The following is a 19,441-nucleotide window of genomic DNA, read 5'->3' as shown; positions in this document are numbered from 1 at the left end:
TCAAGCTAAATCACAGCCACCACTTCTCCCGCACGCAGAGCCTATTTGTAGAATGAAATTAAATGGGTTTGACAAGATTTTTATCTTGACAGATCCATACTGGTTGCTACTGCTGCTCTGATTATTTTATGGGTGTTTATGAACAGTGGGTTTGAATTCTTGCAGAATTTTTCCAGAAAATTAAATTGACTTGACTTGTTCAGAATTTCTCAGCTCCTCCTTGTTCTGTACTTCACAGCTCAGAAACTGTTTTCTGTCATCTGATACACCGTCCATAAGAAAACAAGCGCTCTGAGATTGCTTCAGTAATTTCTGCAAGTGCCTAGGGGTCAGTCCGTAGAGCCCGACTGCTCTAGGCACCCCAGGTTTATCTGTAGGCGACACAGCCGGTTGTGTGACCTCTTGAAGGTCTGATGGCAAAACCTGTATCTTCAGCTCTTTCCATGTCTCAAAAAAGCAAACTCTCATGGAGAACATGGGGGATAAGAGGTGGAAGTTGCCACATACTTTGTTTAGAGTATCTAGTTCTATTTATTGCATTAAATTATAATCTAGCAAAATTTGTAGGCAGAAGGGCACGTCAAATTGGAAAGCACTCTGGCATGCAACTTCCCTGCAGCGGTGACTGCAGCCCTCCTCAGGCAGAAGTCTTACAGCCCTTCTCTGGCACCCTAGTGCTGTGCTGGGAGGCATGGCATTTAGGGTAATTCGACAAGTGAGTGCAAGAGACAGATCCTAGTCTTGTGGCACAAAACTCTCAATGTGAAAGTAGTCTTTTATCAGACGCCCTAGTTTTCCCCTTAGCTGAGAGAGAGATGGGAGGTGAGGAGAGAACTTAATCTTTGTTATTTTGAAGTCCAATTGCTAAGAGCATAGAGGCTAGTAGTGCTAGGGTCAGAGCTAGTGGAGACCAGCTCCCAGCATCAGGGAGCAATAACTGGCTTCCCAGTGCCTTCCCGTTAGATTTTCCCAGATCCAAGCTCACTGAGTTGGTACCTTTCTGTTTTCTGCAGGCGTCTTAACATCTAGCAATCAAAGCGTGAAAACTTTGAAAACCTAAATAAATAAAAAAAAGAAAAATTAGAAGCAAAGTTACTAAGAAATCTTGAGTCTCAGCAATGATCATTATAGCCTTTTATATAAGAATAGTCTTAAAAATAAATGTAATATGAAACCAGATCTCCAAACACTGAATATTTAGGACTTTATCTGCTACCAGAGGGAAAGCAGCTTTCAAGTTAACTGACTGAGCTCCAGGTCACTGGCATCCTACTGAAAACATTGTTCTAACGAACATTCATTTTTTTAACTAATGTTTATGAGAATGTAGGAAATAAATATCTTTGTTGCCTATGTAAATAAAAGCACAGAATGTTTTAACTAATCCTTAAGAATTTATTTGCCTATTAAAGGACTGTGGCAAGAGGCCACAATATTTAAATAAGTACAAGTTGCTGCTAGTATTTCAGAAACACGCATCACCCCGTAATAGGTTTTTTACTTAAGTCAATCCTTAAGCGTATAAGGCTCAGTCAGAACATATTGACATGTATTTCCTAAGGGACAGTGACAGTCAGTATGGGGCTGACTTTTAGCTGCTGCTTGTTTCTGGTTTTGTTCTTTCTGCAGTGGCTCCTCAGGTGGTAATTTCTTGGTGTGGTTCCAGAGCAAAGAATCCTCAGTTACAAACCCTTAAAAAAAGGGATTTGGTCTCCTCTCTTGCTTTGCCCATTGATGCATGCAAATGCTAAGGATCTGTGTATAAAGAGTATAGAAATAGATGCTTGCTTTCAGTTACAAAGGCTTCATATGTAGCACAAGTTACAGCTTCTCCCCTTAGCTGTGAAGATGGGAATCTTGGACCTATCCATGACAAGACTCTTGTGTGCTTGTGTCAGGTGTGAGCGCTTCCCTGGCAGCCTGGGTTGCAGTATGTTTCATCATTTATGGAGCTGCTTATTCTAGCGTACAGGAGCAGGAAAATAGCTCAGCAGGATAGAAGTAAAAACTTGTTCATTATACATCTTTATATTTGCATTAATTTACACACAGGTGATTGGTATAATAGCAATACATTTCGTGACAAGAACAGCATGTTCAGTTAAGGACTATGGTATCTGTGGCTCCACAACAATGTAACTGGGCATCACAGAGAAGCAAAATAACATCAGTGCTTTTTTGTAGACTCTGAAACTGAGACTATCAGGTTGATTTACTGGGTCTTCGTCCCCCCTCGTCCCCAATTTTAAATCTCTTTCTGTGTTTTTCCCTTTATTCTGTAATTTCATCAGCACACACAGATGCATGACATTAAAGAATCCGCATGCCATCCTTTCTTAGTAATGACTGTCTCATCTTGTCTAGGTGCTGGAGCTTTTCACAAAAGCTTATTTTATCAACAGTTTGCTTCTGAAGAAAGTAATACTGCTCAATAAAGCAAACTTGTAATAATTATGATTTTTAAAAGGTGGCTTATTCTCAGATTGTGTAAATCAACTGTAACTTGATTTAGTTTATACAACCACAGGTAGTGGATTTTAAGTCTGGATTCATCAAAGCTGCCGTGTTCATGTCAGCACTGAAAACTGTAAATAACGAGGTTATCAATCAGAGATATATGAAATGATTTGCAGTATGTTAATCAGTCCAGGAATTGGATTTGTGGAAAACACATGTGTTTCTCCTTTTCTGGAGAAAGCAGGGGTAAAGAGGCGGGGAATGATAAGGATTATTAAGAGTTTATTCAAAATGATTTCGCTGTGAAATTTTGGCAAATTCAGTCTGTTTGAAGAAACTAAAAAAAAAACTGTGGTTTGAGATGACTGAAAACATTATTATTGTCTCTGAGTTGTGTAATTAAAGTAAAACGAAAGTTGATTCCTATATACGAAAATTTTAAACAGATACTGCATCATCACTTCTTGTAAGTAATGATGTAACAATTTTTAAAGATAGAATGTTTCTTCTCCCCCCTAAGCTAAATATCTCAAAGAAACATAACTTCTGAAAGCATTTTGAGTTTAATGCAATCTGTACTTTTCAGAGCAAGTTCTGTTTAAGAAAGTAAAGAAAAATTTGTTGCCAATCATGCAACAAAATGAGTCGGTGAGAGCTGGCTCATTTTGTACAGCAGCTTGGTAGGAAGAAACAGCAGCATTCAGCGTTCCCTCCTTCCACTGCTGTCAGATTTGGCTACTTGGTAGTTTTTTATCTTCCTATCAAAGAAAGGTTAGGATGCCGTTCAGTGGGGAGTGACTTCTTACATATGTAAAAGTGTGCCATTAATTTACATGAAAACTCCACCAATACACAAATATGAGGCAAGACTTTCTGTGGATCCTTGTTAGGACTTTTATTAAATACTAGAAATCTGGATATTATACTCATGGTCTTTTCAGGAAAAAGCATTACTTTGGGAATTTTTAGTGTTCAAATACAGAGTTTAATAGGAGAGAGCCTTCTAAGACATTTAACTTTGTGAGCATAAATATACTCCCTTAAGAGATGACTGAAAGCTTTTGTCTGGAATGTTGCTGGGGGCTTCACAAGCCCAAACTTGAATCTCCTTTCTTCCCATCTACCTTTGGCATTTATTATTTCGAAGTGTGACATGAAGTCCTTCTTCAGTAGAATTGATTTGAATAAAAATGGCCAAGCGCTCTGTGGAAACTCTGAAGGCAGGATTTGGAGGTATATTTACTAATGTTGCCAAAGGTATTGATTTTATACAACAATTTTATGTTATTCTACTTTGCAAATTTTTCTGGGCTGCTAGTGTGCTGATGGAGATAGAATGGTATTTCAAAATACAGATCTGGATGGAAGCTGAGATTTCAGAGGCCAGTAAGATTCTAAGAGTCAAATAGAAATACTCAGTTCTTTCAAATTTTAAAGACAGAGAGAAAGCAGTATCAAGCTCCTTTCAGAACATCCCAAACTAATGGCAGTGGGGACTGATAGCTCTCAGCCTCCCTCAGGAAGTGGTCAGCACTTCATGGGATGGAGCACTTTATGGTGTTTTTCAGATGAGAAATTGCACTGCATGTAGCAGGTTTTGTTCCCTGATTAGTGCCAGAATTAAAAAAAAAAAAAAATCTGGCTGGAAAACTAGATTGTTTAGATTAGTTGTAATTTTTTTTTTCTCTGTAGTTTGGGCTTTAAAAATATGTTCCCTAAATATTTTCCTTTTATTTTCAATAAATCCTGTTTAATATCCCTGCAAGAGAGGGCATCTTCCATGAAATCCTAATAGTCTATCTTCTACAAACAGTTTCTAGGGGATGTCAAACCATAAAATTACTAAATGGTTGATTTAATCAAATTTAAATGAATTAGCCAGTTACGCCAGCAAAAGAGTAAAATGGCGAGGAGAAAACTTCCCTACCCTTTAGAAGCACCCATGCTTGACATTTTGGATAGTTCTTCACCCATCGTCTCATAAGGGTTTTACTGATACAGTTTTAGCTGTTGCTGGATATAAAGGGAAGCAAAAAGTTTTGAGCTTAAGCAACTGCTGTTTGGTTTTCTTCTACTTATCTAGCAACATTTTAATAATTTTGATTTTACGTACTGGGAGGTGTTATTCAAAGCTTCGCCAGAAGTGCAGTCCACATGAAACTGCCATCTCCTGGTGTTCTGAGGGCCAGAGAGTGCAAGTCTCTGTGGCTGCTGTGCACTGTATGCAAAGTGTTAAGTGGTGGCTTGTAAATACAGATAAATGCCTTTTAAAAAAACTCTCTTTTTCACTGACAGAGAACTTTAATCTATGTTTGCATAGGGCAGTGGAGACATCCAGTGGCCAACATCTTCATTGACTGACAAATGGTAGTCTCTGGATTCTGGCTGCCAAAGAAATGAAAGACTGATGTGAAAACAAGCATTTTTAGGAGGTGTTTTTTTTTTCTCCTTTAAATTCAGAAAAGAGTTCCAAATGCAACACAGTAAAAACTAAGGTCTGTAGAAGAAACTACATTACCTGGTCATGTCATTTAAAGGGATGCTGGCCTTGAGCCACTGTTAAACATATAACTTGTGGCAGTTCTACTGAAGCAAACAGTACTTACTATTCAGGTACTCATGTAAACCACCTGATGAAGTGCTTTGCTGAACTGAGGCCAACAGCACATTGACATCTACAGTTTAGATTTAAATTGTTACGAGCAAACACATCTTAAAGTTTTTGTAGACAAATGTGTATGTATTTATTTAAACTTAAATGAAAAACTCAGTTTTGAGCACCAATTGAAGAAAATTATTGTTAAGAAAGAAACAGCAGAGGCAAGGAATTGAGAGTTGTGTTGTGGTTTCCCAAAGCCTTTGACTAGACTTGCACAGTGATCGGAGGATACAGAAATAACCTCAACTGGGAAAGACTGGCCACCTTGCAATATGCAGTGATTTGAAGCGGGCCCAATTGTTTATAGATCCTTTATTTAATTATGGCTCAGGAATTACATTTGTAGGATTTCCCCAATGCCTGTAAAAGCTGTAACCAGAGAACAAAAGTACGTATTCTGATAATGATCCTCTGCCATTCACAGTGTAAATGCCTGATGTTTATGTCATAGAGTAGTTATGCTACTGTTACCATGCAAAATCCCTCGTTGTATGAGTTATCACTATTTCTACATACTGTAAAAAAGAAAAAAACTTTGAAGGTTGTTAAGGCGGCTCTTTGAATTTCTCACTCTTGTAGAAGTAATTCAAAGTGGCAGACATGACTGAGCTCATTGTGGACAGTTCAGAAGTTTTTATTAAACATCACAACTTCCCAAATACCTATATTCCTCTCCTTTTACAGCGGGTCCCAGGTAGAACATTCATACTATGTTAAGACAAATTTTTAGACAGTCAGAACAAAAAGAAATTTCATAAAAGCACATCAAACTTCCACCTTTTGCTGATTTCCAGATATCCGACTGGTCAAGAAAGACTTGAATGTGTGTTTTTGGAAATTTTTTTTTGAAAAAAATTTTATGAATTACTTGTTTCTAGGTGGTTTCTTTTAATTTCATTGAGGAATAATAATCAACTTTCCAGCTATTTTTACTGGATGACAGTAAATCTATAAGGTATCATTAATAGTTTTTTAATGACAAAGGGATTTGGGAGGAATGGAGAGACCAGGAAAATTGGAGTAAATGACCATGTTTGCAAGTTTCTTATTGCCATAAACACTAAATATGAGGACAAGATTATGGAACATTGGGGCCTTTCAGAAATATTTCTGTTCACTGAAGAAAAATCTTCCCTGAATCTACTCAGCAGTAGTTCCCCATGACTATTTAACATAGGACTTACTGGATCTGGGAGTAGAACAAACTGTGGTATATCCAGGTAAAGATGAGGATTTTGTTTGAATGATATCTTCCTTTTTGGCTTCATATTTGTTAAAATGTACTTGCAGTTTTGTTACAAAAGCTTGAATTTTTTTTTGTTGTTGTTGCTTAATATCTGAACCCTGGTGAGAAAATATTTTAAATATATATTAAGTTGTTGAGATAAGGTGAAGTAATAAACATCTTTATTACATGAGAAAATGAAAAGTGGAAGTAAAAAAAAATGGAAATGTTCCTCCATCACTGGAATGAAAAAAGGAAAATTATTTTGGAAAAAAAATCCGAGCCAGAGTAATAAAAGATTATACGAAGTTAACAAAACTGAAAGCGACAAAGTAAAAAATAAACACAACTCTTTCTGGTTATTGTCAAGAGATGTTCCCAAGCCTAATAAGGACAAAGTATCAAAAGAGACTCAAATAAAACAGATCGCACCACATTAGCATTTCTGTTGGAAACACCAAATGTAGCTGCATGATTCAGTATCAGTTTTCTGTTATGGACCTGATAGCCTCCATTGCTAAATTGCAAAACTTGACCTAATGTTCCAGTACTGATAACTAAGCCAACATATCTATTATCCTAAACAGTGAAACCTTAAATGAAGTAGTTCTGCTTTCTTGAAAGCTTTGTAGGGAATGTGATATTTTTTGTTTCCTACACGTTTTCCTTCTTTGTATAGGAAGCTGCATAAACAAAGTTGCCTACATTTAGTACTACACAATACTTGTCATCCACGCTGAGCTCTGCAGGTGATCACTAGTGGATGCTTTTTAGTATGGAATTGTCACATTTAGGTCTGTATCTGGCATGGTGTATCACTCTTAAGTGTGCAATGTAACTGTCAGCTTACAGCCACATCAGCCTGCAAAAGGACTAGACTTCTGCTAGTAGTGTATTGGACCTGTCTTTGTTTTCCTGTATGTACACGTGTCTTGAGGCACTTCCTACATGCAAATAAAACCTTTAAACAGAAACTTTCGTTTCACAAAACTGTAAGTTCTGCCTTAGTGAATACAGTACTTATTAAATTGTATCTCCTGAATGGAAGAGACCACTGCTTTATTTAGATGACATCAGACTTACCTCAGCTTTACTAACAAGTATAGTGGATACAGAAGCGTAAGACTTGCCAGACTGCTTCCCGCACCATTCTTCCTTCTCTGCCCTGTGGGTTTCTATGGGATAACCAAGAATGTCAGTAACCTGCAAGTCCATTGCTGAGACCCAGAGCATTGATAAGCTTTAACTGAAGTAGATGTTACATGGAGCACATCTCTTAAAAGTTTTTCCAGTGTCTGCTATGCCCCATTACACTTCCTGTAAAGCAGATTCATAGCTTTTATCGTGAGTAAATACTGAATTACAGCCCATGGCAAGCTAGGCCCTGAAAATAACTGAGCTATGTGGAGACAACTTGTTCCTGGAACAATCGGTTCTGACACATCGTGGATGAGTGTATCTTGGCTCGTTATGGAGAAGCACTGAAGTTGACTTTACAAGGCAGTGTGCACACAGAATGAAGCCTAATTTAAATTCGCTTAATCCCATAATGAAGTATTAGCATGAATGTGATATTTGCTTGCCAAGAGTGTGCATGCCACTTCTCTATGGGCACCCTCAAGGCATGTTTCTCAAATTGCAGAGCTTGTTATTAACTATTTTTAGATGTTTAAGCAAACTTACAAAAACTGACAAATGGTAAAAGCATTCTGTAATGTTCTGTGGAGAACTAGAACTGCTACATAGATAACAATGGGGAGTCTGAATCTCACATTAGATTAAGATTTGGACCGAGGAACCATCAAGGAGAGTTTGAACATTCCAGTCGCTACCTCACGGCATGGGGAACGTGAAGTTTCTTTGCTATGTCTTTTATTCTGGTTGCATCTACAGCTAGCATCATCTGTGGTGGGAGACTTAATGTGCATGCGGTAAGACCCAGTACATGCTCCAAGCAGCTTGCAACCTCAGGAGCTGAAACAGAAAGGACGAACTTACTACATTTTGTAAGGGCAGTCAGTGTACGGTTGTGCACAATGTCATTAGCTTACTGATCAGTTGCATTTTGATTGGATTTGCACATTATTTCCTGGGGTTTTTTGGTTCTGTGGCTATTTTTAATTTCCCTTTGAACAGCTGAAGACATTATTTAGCAAATGTATTGCAGTTGGAATGCTCTTTCTTGTAACATTTTTTCCTAAGAATATCATTAGATTGAAATTCCTTGCATTGGCAAGCTGCCTGTTGAGCTCTCTGTATCTCTTCAAGCTCACTGCTGAATAGCTCTTCCACCGGCTTGGCCTGCTTATCCACTGTGTCTGTTTTCCTCCCTGCTGCATTTCCTTGGGCTAGAGGCCGGTGAAGATGGAGGAATGCATTGGAAGAGGAAGCTGAAGGAAGGGAGTACCGGCATGAAGTCCAAAAGCACCCCCTGCACACACTCTGGTGTGGAGCTGCTCACTTCAGGGAGGGGAGTTCTTTTTAGGCCTCCTGCAGAGGGAAGACGGAAGATCAGAAGAAAGGAGGAAGGCCTGGGTGGAGGGCGGGAGACAGGGGCTCTGCAGGGGTGGGAGGTTTTAGTCCTGTGGAGGATGGAACATGCGCAGACGCACACAGTGACCCCGGCTGCCATGGCCTCTCCCTCCTGTTCTTAAGGGTTGTGTCAGCCTTGACCAGCACTGAGGGAAGGCGAGTTTCATTTGGGGGTCCTTTGCTGCAAGCCGTGCTCTTTGAGGGCTCCCGCTGCGTGCCCTGCGCATGGCGTAAGGAGCAATGCGCTTCATTTGGCTGGAAAGCTCCCTTTCAGTGAAGTTGTAACATTTGGAAATATTCTTTCTCAATGAAATGCAAACACATATACTGAAAAGCTTCTCCAGGTAGGAATGTTTCCAAAATGGTGACTTCCTGCCTTTTTAAACGTGCACAGGTTTTAGACTTGGGCTGGGTATTTTTTGAGGACATTAATTTCTTACACTTTCATTTAATGAAATCGATGAGGGCCAAGATCGACGCGGCATGAGGGTAAGATCAGGCAGAGTTCCCGCGCAGCGGGGCTACCTCAGCTCTGCGCCGGCGGGGAGGGGAGACGCACAGCAGACGTGATTGCCAGCAGCGGGTGACTCCGCCCCCTGCGGCCGCGGGGCGGAGCTCGTCTCGCTCCGGGCCCCGCGCAGCCGCGCGGCCGAACCTTCTGGAAGGCGGGCGGCAGGCGGGAGCGGCGGGTCCCCGAGGGCACCTCCGCGTGCCCTGGCGCCAGGCGCCCCCTGCGGCCGCGCTCCTCTGCCTCAGGGGCGCGCGGGAGCGGCGTGGGGAGGGTTGGGCTCCCCGGGTGTGCCTGGGCCGGGGCGAGCCCGAGAGAAAAACGAGGGAGTTCAGTTGCAGGGAGCTTTCGTTTGTTGTCCCGTTTGTTTTCATGTCTCATCCAGGAGTTTTCTCCGTCAGGAATTGCTGTATTTTGGCGTGTGCTCCAGTGGTCGCTTTCAGCGCCCTCCTCCTCCCCCGAGGTGCCCCGGTGCCGCCGGCGCCTGCCTGCAGCGCCGGCCTGTCAGGCTTGCGGTGCCTCCTCATCAGGGCCACAACGCCTTGCGCCGGCAGCATGTTGTGGGCTCGTACAGGCCTGTGTTTTCCTAATAGTGGGATTAAAAGGAGTTTAGGATTCTGCGAGCACCAGCCTGTGAACCCTGGGGGAGGACAGTTTTTCCCATGCTTGCTTGTGCTTCCCAGCAGGCGTGCTGCTGGTCTGTCCTGCCTCAGCCAGGTCAGCGAAGAGGCCTTAGCGTGAAGTGCTGCTGAAGACTCGTTTGAAGTCCAACCATTGGTTGTAATGTGGTAACATATAAATCCCTCTTCTTCCCTTTAAAAACGTGTGGGTGGGTTGCAGAGTTGAATTTTTCTTCTCAAACCTGTACTGCACTGAAATCTGCATTTAAACAGGCTGTTTAGAGGAAATGAAATATGTTGATATTTGATTGTGATGTAAGTTTGATCAATTAAATCACTCTTAGGAGAATAAAAGCAACTATAAATTAATGTATGTGTTGCCCCTACTCCTCCACTCTTGCATTCATTTTGACTATGGCTTGCTGTGTGAACTTGATAAATAGCACTTTAGAAAACCATGTTTCCTCTTTTTCCAGGTTTACACATATTTGTCAGTACATGTGCAATGCAAAATATGTTCAGTGTGTGAATTCTAGTGCATCAATGAATAGGACAAATTAACTGGAAAGCAGGTTGGGTTTTGTACTTAATGGTGTTACTGCTGGTAGTGACAGGCTTGAGGTTTCATCTGTCTGGAAGGGTAATGATTTCTAAATTAGTACCCATCTGCAGGGCTTTTTTTGTCTTAGTAGAACATGTAAAAGGATTAATTTATGGTAGAAAGTTTTCACTGCGATATCTGCTCTGTGATGCAGAACAGGTGCACTTTGTAATTAAACATGAGGTCTCAGTACCCTTACTGGTGAAGTGGGAGATGGCAGAACTGTGCTCTGGTCCTGGTCTCGCCTGCCTGGGTCTTGTTCCTCAGAAGGAAAGGTGGAAGGTAAGTTTCGACAGAGTTTTGCGGTTTAGACAGCCAGGGATATCCGTGAGGTACCTAAGGCTAGTTTCGTGAGGACGTTATAAGAAACGTACTGATTTTTTTTGATTTAGATACTTTTTCAATCTGTAAAATGAAAAACAAACGTTACATGTTACCAGGGTTATTTACTACAGGCACCTCCATCAGTTAAATCAATAATGAATACATCTGGCAGAACCTGTGCGGTAGCATTAAATTTCACCCAAGTCCACTATTTAATAAGGTAGGGTAAGGTGAGAATTTCCACAAAGGCTTGGTTATGCTTAGGTGGGCATGAGGATGAAAAGCAAATACATTAGGACGACATGTAAAACAGTACCTGTATAGTGAACTGTCTTAGTAACTGTAACACTTGAAAAGAGCCCATTTTTGAGTGGAAATGTGTCTTGCTGCCAGCTAGTTTGGAAGGTCTTCACCTAGAAGCCTTATTCTATTCCCTGAGGTCAGATAGATCCTTTTGTAAAGTCTGGGATCAGATGACATAGAACTAAAATATGTTGCCTGTGTGGAATCAATCGCTTCACAGCTCATTGTTTAATTGACATTTTATGTCTAGTTGCCAAGCCAATAGTGTAGCTTGACCTACAGCTTAAACTATAAAAAGTCAAGAGTTGTGGCAAAGTACTGGGTAAGGGAGGGTGTCAAGATACATGTGAGGTTAATAGGCAGTGGAGTACTTTTTACTAGTGTGGTATCTTGTTTTACAAGGGAATTCTAAAATGTGTTTGTTCTGCTGTAATTTATGCATAGTAAATACTCAGTGCTTACATAAAATCCTAATGGGAAATGCCTCTCATTCAATAGGGGAAATTCAGTTGCAGATTTTGCTCTTAGACGAAAGTTTTTTTCAGATCTTTGACATCTGGGAACATTGTCTTTAGGTAGTAGTAGTTGGTATATGGCTAACCAGAGCAGTGCCTTACAGTTGCTCACCAAAAGAATCTGACTATCAAAGGCCAAAGGGTTATAGGGCAAGATGCTCATACAAAATTTTATTCTGGTGTATGTTTATAGTTAAGGCATGGTGTTTGTGTTGTGATGTTCTGTTTTGTGTGTTTTTTTTTTTATACTGGTCAAAGCCAGTGGCTGTTTTAATACTTCCTTTGTATGAGCTGGAACAGTTCCTAATGAGAAAGAATGAAAGACAAAAGTTATGAAATAGGAATCATATTTTGCAGAGCAAGTGAGCTCAGTCTGCTTCTGGTTGTTAATATGCTGCATTAGCAATGCAATAGGCTTACCTATCAAATCATAAATAAAGGAAGAGATAGGTCCAGGAAAAAATACCATGCTTCAGCAGTTAATGTCTTCATCTTTTTGAGTAGCACAAAACTTTTCTTGGGGTCTAGAAGGCAAACTGAGAATTTCAAGAATAAATATTTTAAAGGCTCAAAAACAAATGAGAGATATTAGGAGGAGGAAGAGTACAGGAATGTGAGGCTTCAGGATACTTTGAACTAAAGGGAATCAACATAGAAGAGAAGGACATTTCAGAAACCCTAAATGGCTAGTTTGACTTGATTTTAGGGAATGGGAAGATAAGAAAATGTACACTGCAGCGGTGCTGCTTGATAGCTAGTGTTGCAGGTTATAAAAATAGGACACTTTCAGACACAGAAAAGGACAAGTTGATTTCAATTGTAATGAATCACTGAAGCTGGATTATATTTGAGAATTCTGAAAATAGTTATGTGTGAAGTGACTAAGCTGCTAAGAAAAATGCTTAATTTATCATTAAAACTAACTGTTATACTTGGAGATTGAACTGCAGGAAATACCTCACTTTTTTTTAAAAAAAAAAAAAAACAAAAACAACTAAGTGAAGTCCTTGGAATAATAAGCTAGTGAATCTATCTTAAAAAAGTAGCCAATGGAAAAATTACCTAGTTGAGCATGGCATGCATAGCTTCTGCAAAAAGGGAACTAGGTAAACAGAACTTTCATCTCACTTAAAATAAGTAGAGATTTTTGAGGATTTTATCAAAAGATCGCCGGACGCGATAGATGATGTATACGAGTGGCAATTAAATAGCTGCATGAGGGGAAATCTAAGATCCAATCTTCAGAATTGGTCTGCACTAATCCTGTATCTGCACAGGGTGTAACTTAAGTTGAGCTGAAGGTTTGTTATTTTTACAGAAAACAGATGTTAAATATATATTTGAAATAATTGCATGTATTTATTTTGGCTATTTGTTATGCCTTAGCTGAAGATTCAAAAATACACTTAAGTCAAGTAGAAAATCCTAGGAGTACCGTGTTTTAGCAGCTAACTAAGGTGTATAGCATCCCCTTTGACAGAGTCAATAGTGGGTTTCAGTTACATTATAGGGTATGAGCTGAAGCTTGGTCAAGTCAGGGGAATTTTAGGTTTTTACTATGGCAGCAAGGAAAGTATTGTCAACAGAAGAATGAATTCTGTTTGTACCTCACTGCCACTGTGTAACAGTGCTACTCTTGGTTGGAAAGAAACAGAAGGTATTGTTATTCCAGTTGGCAAATAGGGGTAATGAACTGTGTGCAACTTCAATGTGACAGATGATTTGAAATAGGAAGACTACACAAATGCGTTAACAGACTCGATAGCATAAGATATGTGGAGTGTTAGGCTGTATCTGTTTAAGCAACAGATTTTCACAGAAGAAGAAAACTGTTTCTTGTCTTCAGTGTTCCTCTCACCCAGAGTTCAATGGACTGATTTCCTTCTGGTTCTTGCATGTCAACAGAGATCACGAGGTTTTGAATAATGATGCGTTTTATATATTTTTAAAAATCAAAGAGTTGTTCTTTTCTTAATTTTCTCTTGAACTAAGGAATAGTCACTGAAGTGCAGCTTGTAAAAATGAACAGGGGAAAATAATGTATTCTTTTAAAATTTGCCTCTAGCTTGTTTTATGTGTTTCTTAATGCTAAAAGGTAGTATGTTTATCTGACGTGAACTGTTCGGTGACTATATGTGAGCCTAATTTGATGCACACCTTTCTGATTAGCATGTAATTTTGCTGACACTTAGGAGTTATGAAATGTCATAACGTTATTATGCTTTAAGATGACTAAATTTGGCAAAATTTTTATAAAACTAAAAATACTCTTGGTCATTTAGGAAAATATCTGTCATTAAAAACTGAGATACTGTTTAAATTTTCATAAATATGTTGGAATGCTTACGGTGGAGTTGGTTTCTTAATCACTGTTCATTTGATGTAGTCATTCACATTGCATTCAGTTTGCCTATTTGTTTCTTCCTCTCAAACCTTAGTGTTAGTTTAATGGGCTTTTGCTTTTTAAAACTACTGCTGAGGTCTTTATAATGGGGACTGTTGTCTCTTTCCACAGTGAAGGGAAGTCAGAAGTGTGAGCTGAATTGCCGTGCGATAGGCTACCGATTCTATGTGAGACAAGCTGAAAAGGTGATAGATGGGACACCCTGTGACCAAAATGGAACTTCAATCTGTGTGGCAGGGCAGTGCAAGGTAAGGCTACTATCTCTAGCAAGTCTGCCTGTAGGCTGTCTACGCCATGTTTAATTTCTGCAAGAGGTTGATACGACTGTACCTGTGAAATGGTGTCTCGAACTTCTCTCTTTTTTTTTTTTTAGGTAGATGTGAAAAATGTTAACTTTTATTATTACAGGTTTTATTTCTTAACTAATGTTTCTGTCTAGTGAGAACAAACTATGGAATGCTGAAAGGCTGGATTCAGAATGTGTTCTGGCCACAATTAAGGTGACTTCCAGTGAGCTTTTTCCACATACTTAGTTTTCTACAGAAGAGATTCTATGAAAGCATCAGAATAAAAAGATTGGAAGCTTAAATAAGAGAGAAATATTATATCTTTGTTTGATTAAACTTTAGAGTGGTGATATTTTTTTCAGACTGCAACATAATGGTTTATTCGGGTATGTGTTTATTTTGATTGCTTTTTAGCTGGTGTTAGTGTAACTTTTCTGATTGGTCCATGTTTGCCATTTTTATGAATCAGGTCTTACTGGCTGTCCATTTACTCAGCAGTAACGTTCTCTTAGAAAATACTTGAGTGAATGGTTATTTTTCAAGGGTTCAGAAAGAGCTACTGTGTTGACTTTTTGCAGTCTGCTGTGTAGATTCCCTTTGTAATGAATGAATACACTGCTTTCTGCAAGATGGTAGCAATTTTAAAGAAAATGTTATAGTATTTAGAAAAGAAAAAGTTTGTAATCTTTCAAGTAAGGTTAGTGAAAGGATTAAATTCCTAGCAAGGGGCATTTGACACTTGGCTGATGTTTCCTATATATGTTGGCAAAAGAAGCAGAAGTGGGTCAGATGTGACTCATGAACTCAAATAGTGACAGGTCAAGTTGAGTTTAAATAGCTGGTTTGCCAGAGGAAATCACTTGTGAATACAACCTTTTCTTCTGCATGTCCAGATTCCTCTTGTGCACATCTGGACAATGCCATGTATGTTTCTGTTTTGTATTTCTTAGTGCAAGCAAAGCCATAGCTTTGAATTTCCTTTGTAGATGATAGATCTGTATGAAGTTGATTATTCTTTAAAGCTTTCCTTGATCTCAAACCGGTTTAGAAAGGGCCAGAAATTTGTTTTAATCAGTTCTGATCTATGACTCAGAAAACTGAAAAATAGATTTAGTATACCAGCTGTTGTATTTTCTCAAGTACTGTGCAATTACAGAAGTGTATAGTGATATTTGTATTGGAGGTCTGGGATAGAAAGGAAAGGCAGCGTTCAACAGCCTAATAGGAAGGTGTTCTGAATTCTGAAAATCATCCATTGCCTGTATAGAATGCCACTTCCCAAAGCTGCATATAAACAAATAACAGGTTGTGAATCCTTACTGTGAATATGTAACTTGAGATTCGTAGAGTTGTAGAATAATTCGGGTTGTAAGGTACCTGGGAAGGTCATGTACTTCAACACCTACTCGGAACAGGGCCCGCTGTATCAGATAGCTCTCATGGCCTTTTCCAGGTTGAGTTTTGAACCTGTTCCAGCGTTGGAGCCACATCATGGTGGAATCTTTTTTTCTCGTATTCAATTGAAATTCCCCATATTGCAGCTTGTGCCCTTGGTCTCTCAACCTAGCACTGCACATCTCTGAATCTGACTCCATCTGCTGTTACCCTCCCATTAGATGTAGACAGCAGTAAGATCTTCCCTTAGCCGCCTTTTAAGGCTAGGATTCCTAGGCTGTAGTGGTTTTTTGGTTTGGTGTGGGGTTGTTTTTTTTTTCCCCTTTCTTTTTTCCTATGGTGTTGAAAATAGACGTAAAAATAAAAATCTCGATGTCTATTTAAACTGTTTCTCAGTGATACTTACTTAATGCTCAGTGAAGTGATGTAGTCTATCATTCTTAAAGAGTTAAGTAGAACCAGTTCTGTACTGGTGCTCAGTGCCTTATAAGCAATAAATTGCCATGAGAAAGCCAAGATAAAGCAGGTAAAGGCGCTTCTTATTCTGTGCACTTTGTAGTGGTTCTCACTACAGCAAAGTAGAATGAGAGTGTGAGCTGTGAGAAGTTGAGGGAGTTGGCAGAGTCTTCATACGTAGTAGTATTAACTGCACTTGTGCAGAAGGCTGAACATTGGAGGCTTTGGGAGACACATCTAGCTAAAATATTAAAAGGTTTGTATTTTTATTCTGAAGAGGACCTTAATTCAGACATTTTCCAGCTTCTTGTGATTAGTTCCTTTGATCTGTAGCAATTCACTCCTTATTCATTACTTGCAACCTCAGTAAAATTGTAAGGTGGATGTCAGCAGAAAGAGACTTGACCTGTTCGACCGTTCAATAGTTACGTTGAGATTTTGTGTGTATGTAAACCACACACTACTTTTCTTTGTTTCAAAGTTTTGAGTTAGTATTTGAGGGAGTATTCTGAGATACGTATGTCAAACTAAAGGAAAATACAGTATTACAGCTTCACGGCGCTTTGAAGCGCTGTCATTATTGACTCAGTTATTCTTTTTTCAGTGATTTCCGTGGTTCAAGATTAGAAAGTCAGTGCTACATCTTTGGTGAAACTTTACCTCTGAATAGTCAATTGCATGTTTGCATTTGAGGGAAGTTGATGATAAAATTATGTCAGATGAGATATGCTTCATTCTTCTTCTTAAAAGTACTTTATGCTTCAGGATAGATTTGTCTGTATTAAAATTACTTATCTTGTTCCTTTTTTATCTATTCCATATGTAAAATCTCATGTTCCCTATGATTTAAGGATGAATAAATCTGATACCCAAATGAATATTAAGTTGCATATATTGCCTGTCTCCTTGGACTGAGACTTTGTTATCCCACTTGCATAGGCAGAAAAAATATTAAGTAAAATTATTTTATTTATTTTTAACAGTGATATACACTGTAGAGTGAACATGATTGTAGCTGAAGGATGTAATAATTAGAGAATCAAGTAAGTTTTGTACTGTCAGATGCTTAAGAGAATATTTTTCTGAAAAGTTGTCAGCATAGTTAACTGAAAATGTTTCTTGAGTAATGAAGCTTATTCAAATCTTTGTAGTAGGTAGCTCTTCCTTAACTGCACATTATTTTTATTTTTTTAAAATTCAGATAATGTAAGTTAAGTGTCTAACGAGTTTATAGTCTCTATCACCCTCTGTTGGACAGTTTGCTGCATTACCAGAACAATAATATCCTTGTGTTAAAAAACTTGATCTGTTTTGTTGCCAGGACCATTGTTTCTGCTTAGCATTTTCCGTTTACCTTATTCTTAGAAACAGAAGATGGAAAATGTTGCTATAATAAAAACAATAAGAATTACTTAGAAACAGGTAGAGACATGTTTACCTTCATCTGAAATAAAAATTAAACACATATGAAGTAACGTATTTCTCACTTCTTACTTTTTAACCATTTAAAACATTATGTAAGGCAACTGCAAGTAGTATTAGTTAGAAGTTCTTAATATATAAAATGCAGTCACACCTGTTACACTGAAAACACATTAAAGAGAAGTTTTGTCTTAACATCAAACCCAGAATGTTTAATACATTAATTCTCTCCTTTTTGAGTTGTTAACCAATGTTAGATAGAATAGCCTTTTAAACCTGAAGTATTTTTTAATCTTATCAGCAAAGATGAAATATAGCATAAGAGAAGATTTTAAAAACAGTACTATGTGCAAAAGTCCTTAAAGCCTGGTTGTTGTGGCCATTACAGTATCATGTGGGAAGGTTAGAACAACAGTATATTTCTGAGCAGCTCTGAACAGCATCCCAGTAACCCTTTCCTTACTTCCAGAGAGTGTTTTTTTTTCACTGTTTGCTGTTCTTTTGTTCAACTGGCCCCCAGAGTTGGAAGTAAAAACTTTATAACTTGTCCAGCACAAGAGGTGATATGTAAAAGCTCGTTTTTCAGACATAGTCCTTTATCAAAACTTAATATGTTCTTATGATGAAATATCCTAATTTGTTTCTTGTTTTTTTAACTTTCTTATTTGTCTGTTACATTGCAATAACTGGCACATACAATAATGCAAGTACTACAAAAAAAGCTCACTCACATAATCATTGGAATGATTATGTACTTCCTGGTGTAGACTAGACACTGAATTCTAACGAAATAAAACCTTTTAAAAGCAATTAAATAATTTTAAAATAAAACTAGGCAAAATAGGAAGAACCGGGTGATATTCTACCTATGCAGAAGACAGAAATATTACAATGATCCTGATAATCTGTTTTATTATTTCTGTGCAAAATTGCTTTTCTGCACATTTGAACAACGTTCTTTCTGATGAATTTTGGAAAGCGAATGAACTTTTTCATTGACAGTCCTGTTGAGTTCCACTTTTGTTTTTTTCAGAATTTTTATTTATTGCTGTCGTGGAGGCTCACAAAATCAAATTAGGCAGGTAATAGATTCAAAAAAATAAACTTTATTTAAACCAAAATTGTTTAGCAGAAAACTAGCTGGAAATGAGGCTCATCAAAATCGTTCAACACTGACAACATCAGTAAACCACAGGTTCAGGATGGTGTATGAGGAATTAATACTGCGCAGCCAACTTTAGAAATGAGGATCCAAAATGTGCACAATCACTCACCTATAAGATGAGGGCTCTCAACCCCGAGGAGTTTCCTTGAGCGGCGTCCCAACCCAAGGGGAGGGTCCCCAACTGCAGACCTGCTGCTCTGAGGAGGACTGACTCAACTTGCCTTCCGGTGGAGCTCCGTTTATACCCTAGTTGAGTCTAATCTGTGGTCAACTCTAATTGGCTGAGGGCCTTAACTTTCTTACTCCTTCCCCGAGGTGTATAAGTGACACCCAAAGTGTGTATATGATGGTCAGCACTCGCCAGAGTAAAGGCGTGAAAGTAAGGGCACGAAAAGTAAGGACACTGCAGTCCTGATGCCGCTGGTCTTTTATCAGGGCGGGTGCACCTGCCGCAAGTGCCATAGCTGGTTTTTGCTAATATGCTTTGAATATGTTTCGGTATTATTGAGTATGTGTCGTTTGTTTTAATACATTTGCTACCCCTCTCCTAACTCTAAATTTTCACAGT

At 38.8% G+C, this 19,441-nt stretch overlaps 1 protein-coding gene across 1 annotated transcript in view; it reads left to right on the top strand.

Annotated features, from left to right (window-relative positions):
* THSD4 (thrombospondin type 1 domain containing 4) overlaps positions 1 to 19,441 on the top strand; it is a 307,104-nt gene that overhangs the window by 98,752 nt on the left and 188,911 nt on the right. The window contains exon 6 of the mRNA XM_075160230.1: positions 14,260 to 14,396. Within this exon, the coding sequence (XP_075016331.1) occupies positions 14,260 to 14,396 (137 nt within the window). The remainder of the gene's footprint in view (positions 1 to 14,259; positions 14,397 to 19,441) is intronic.

This window comes from Calonectris borealis, chromosome 11 (genome assembly GCF_964195595.1).
Source record: "Calonectris borealis chromosome 11, bCalBor7.hap1.2, whole genome shotgun sequence".
NCBI classification, from domain to species: domain Eukaryota; kingdom Metazoa; phylum Chordata; class Aves; order Procellariiformes; family Procellariidae; genus Calonectris; species Calonectris borealis.
Note: the sequence above shows the minus strand (reverse complement) of the source record. Positions and strands in the feature narration are given on the sequence as shown.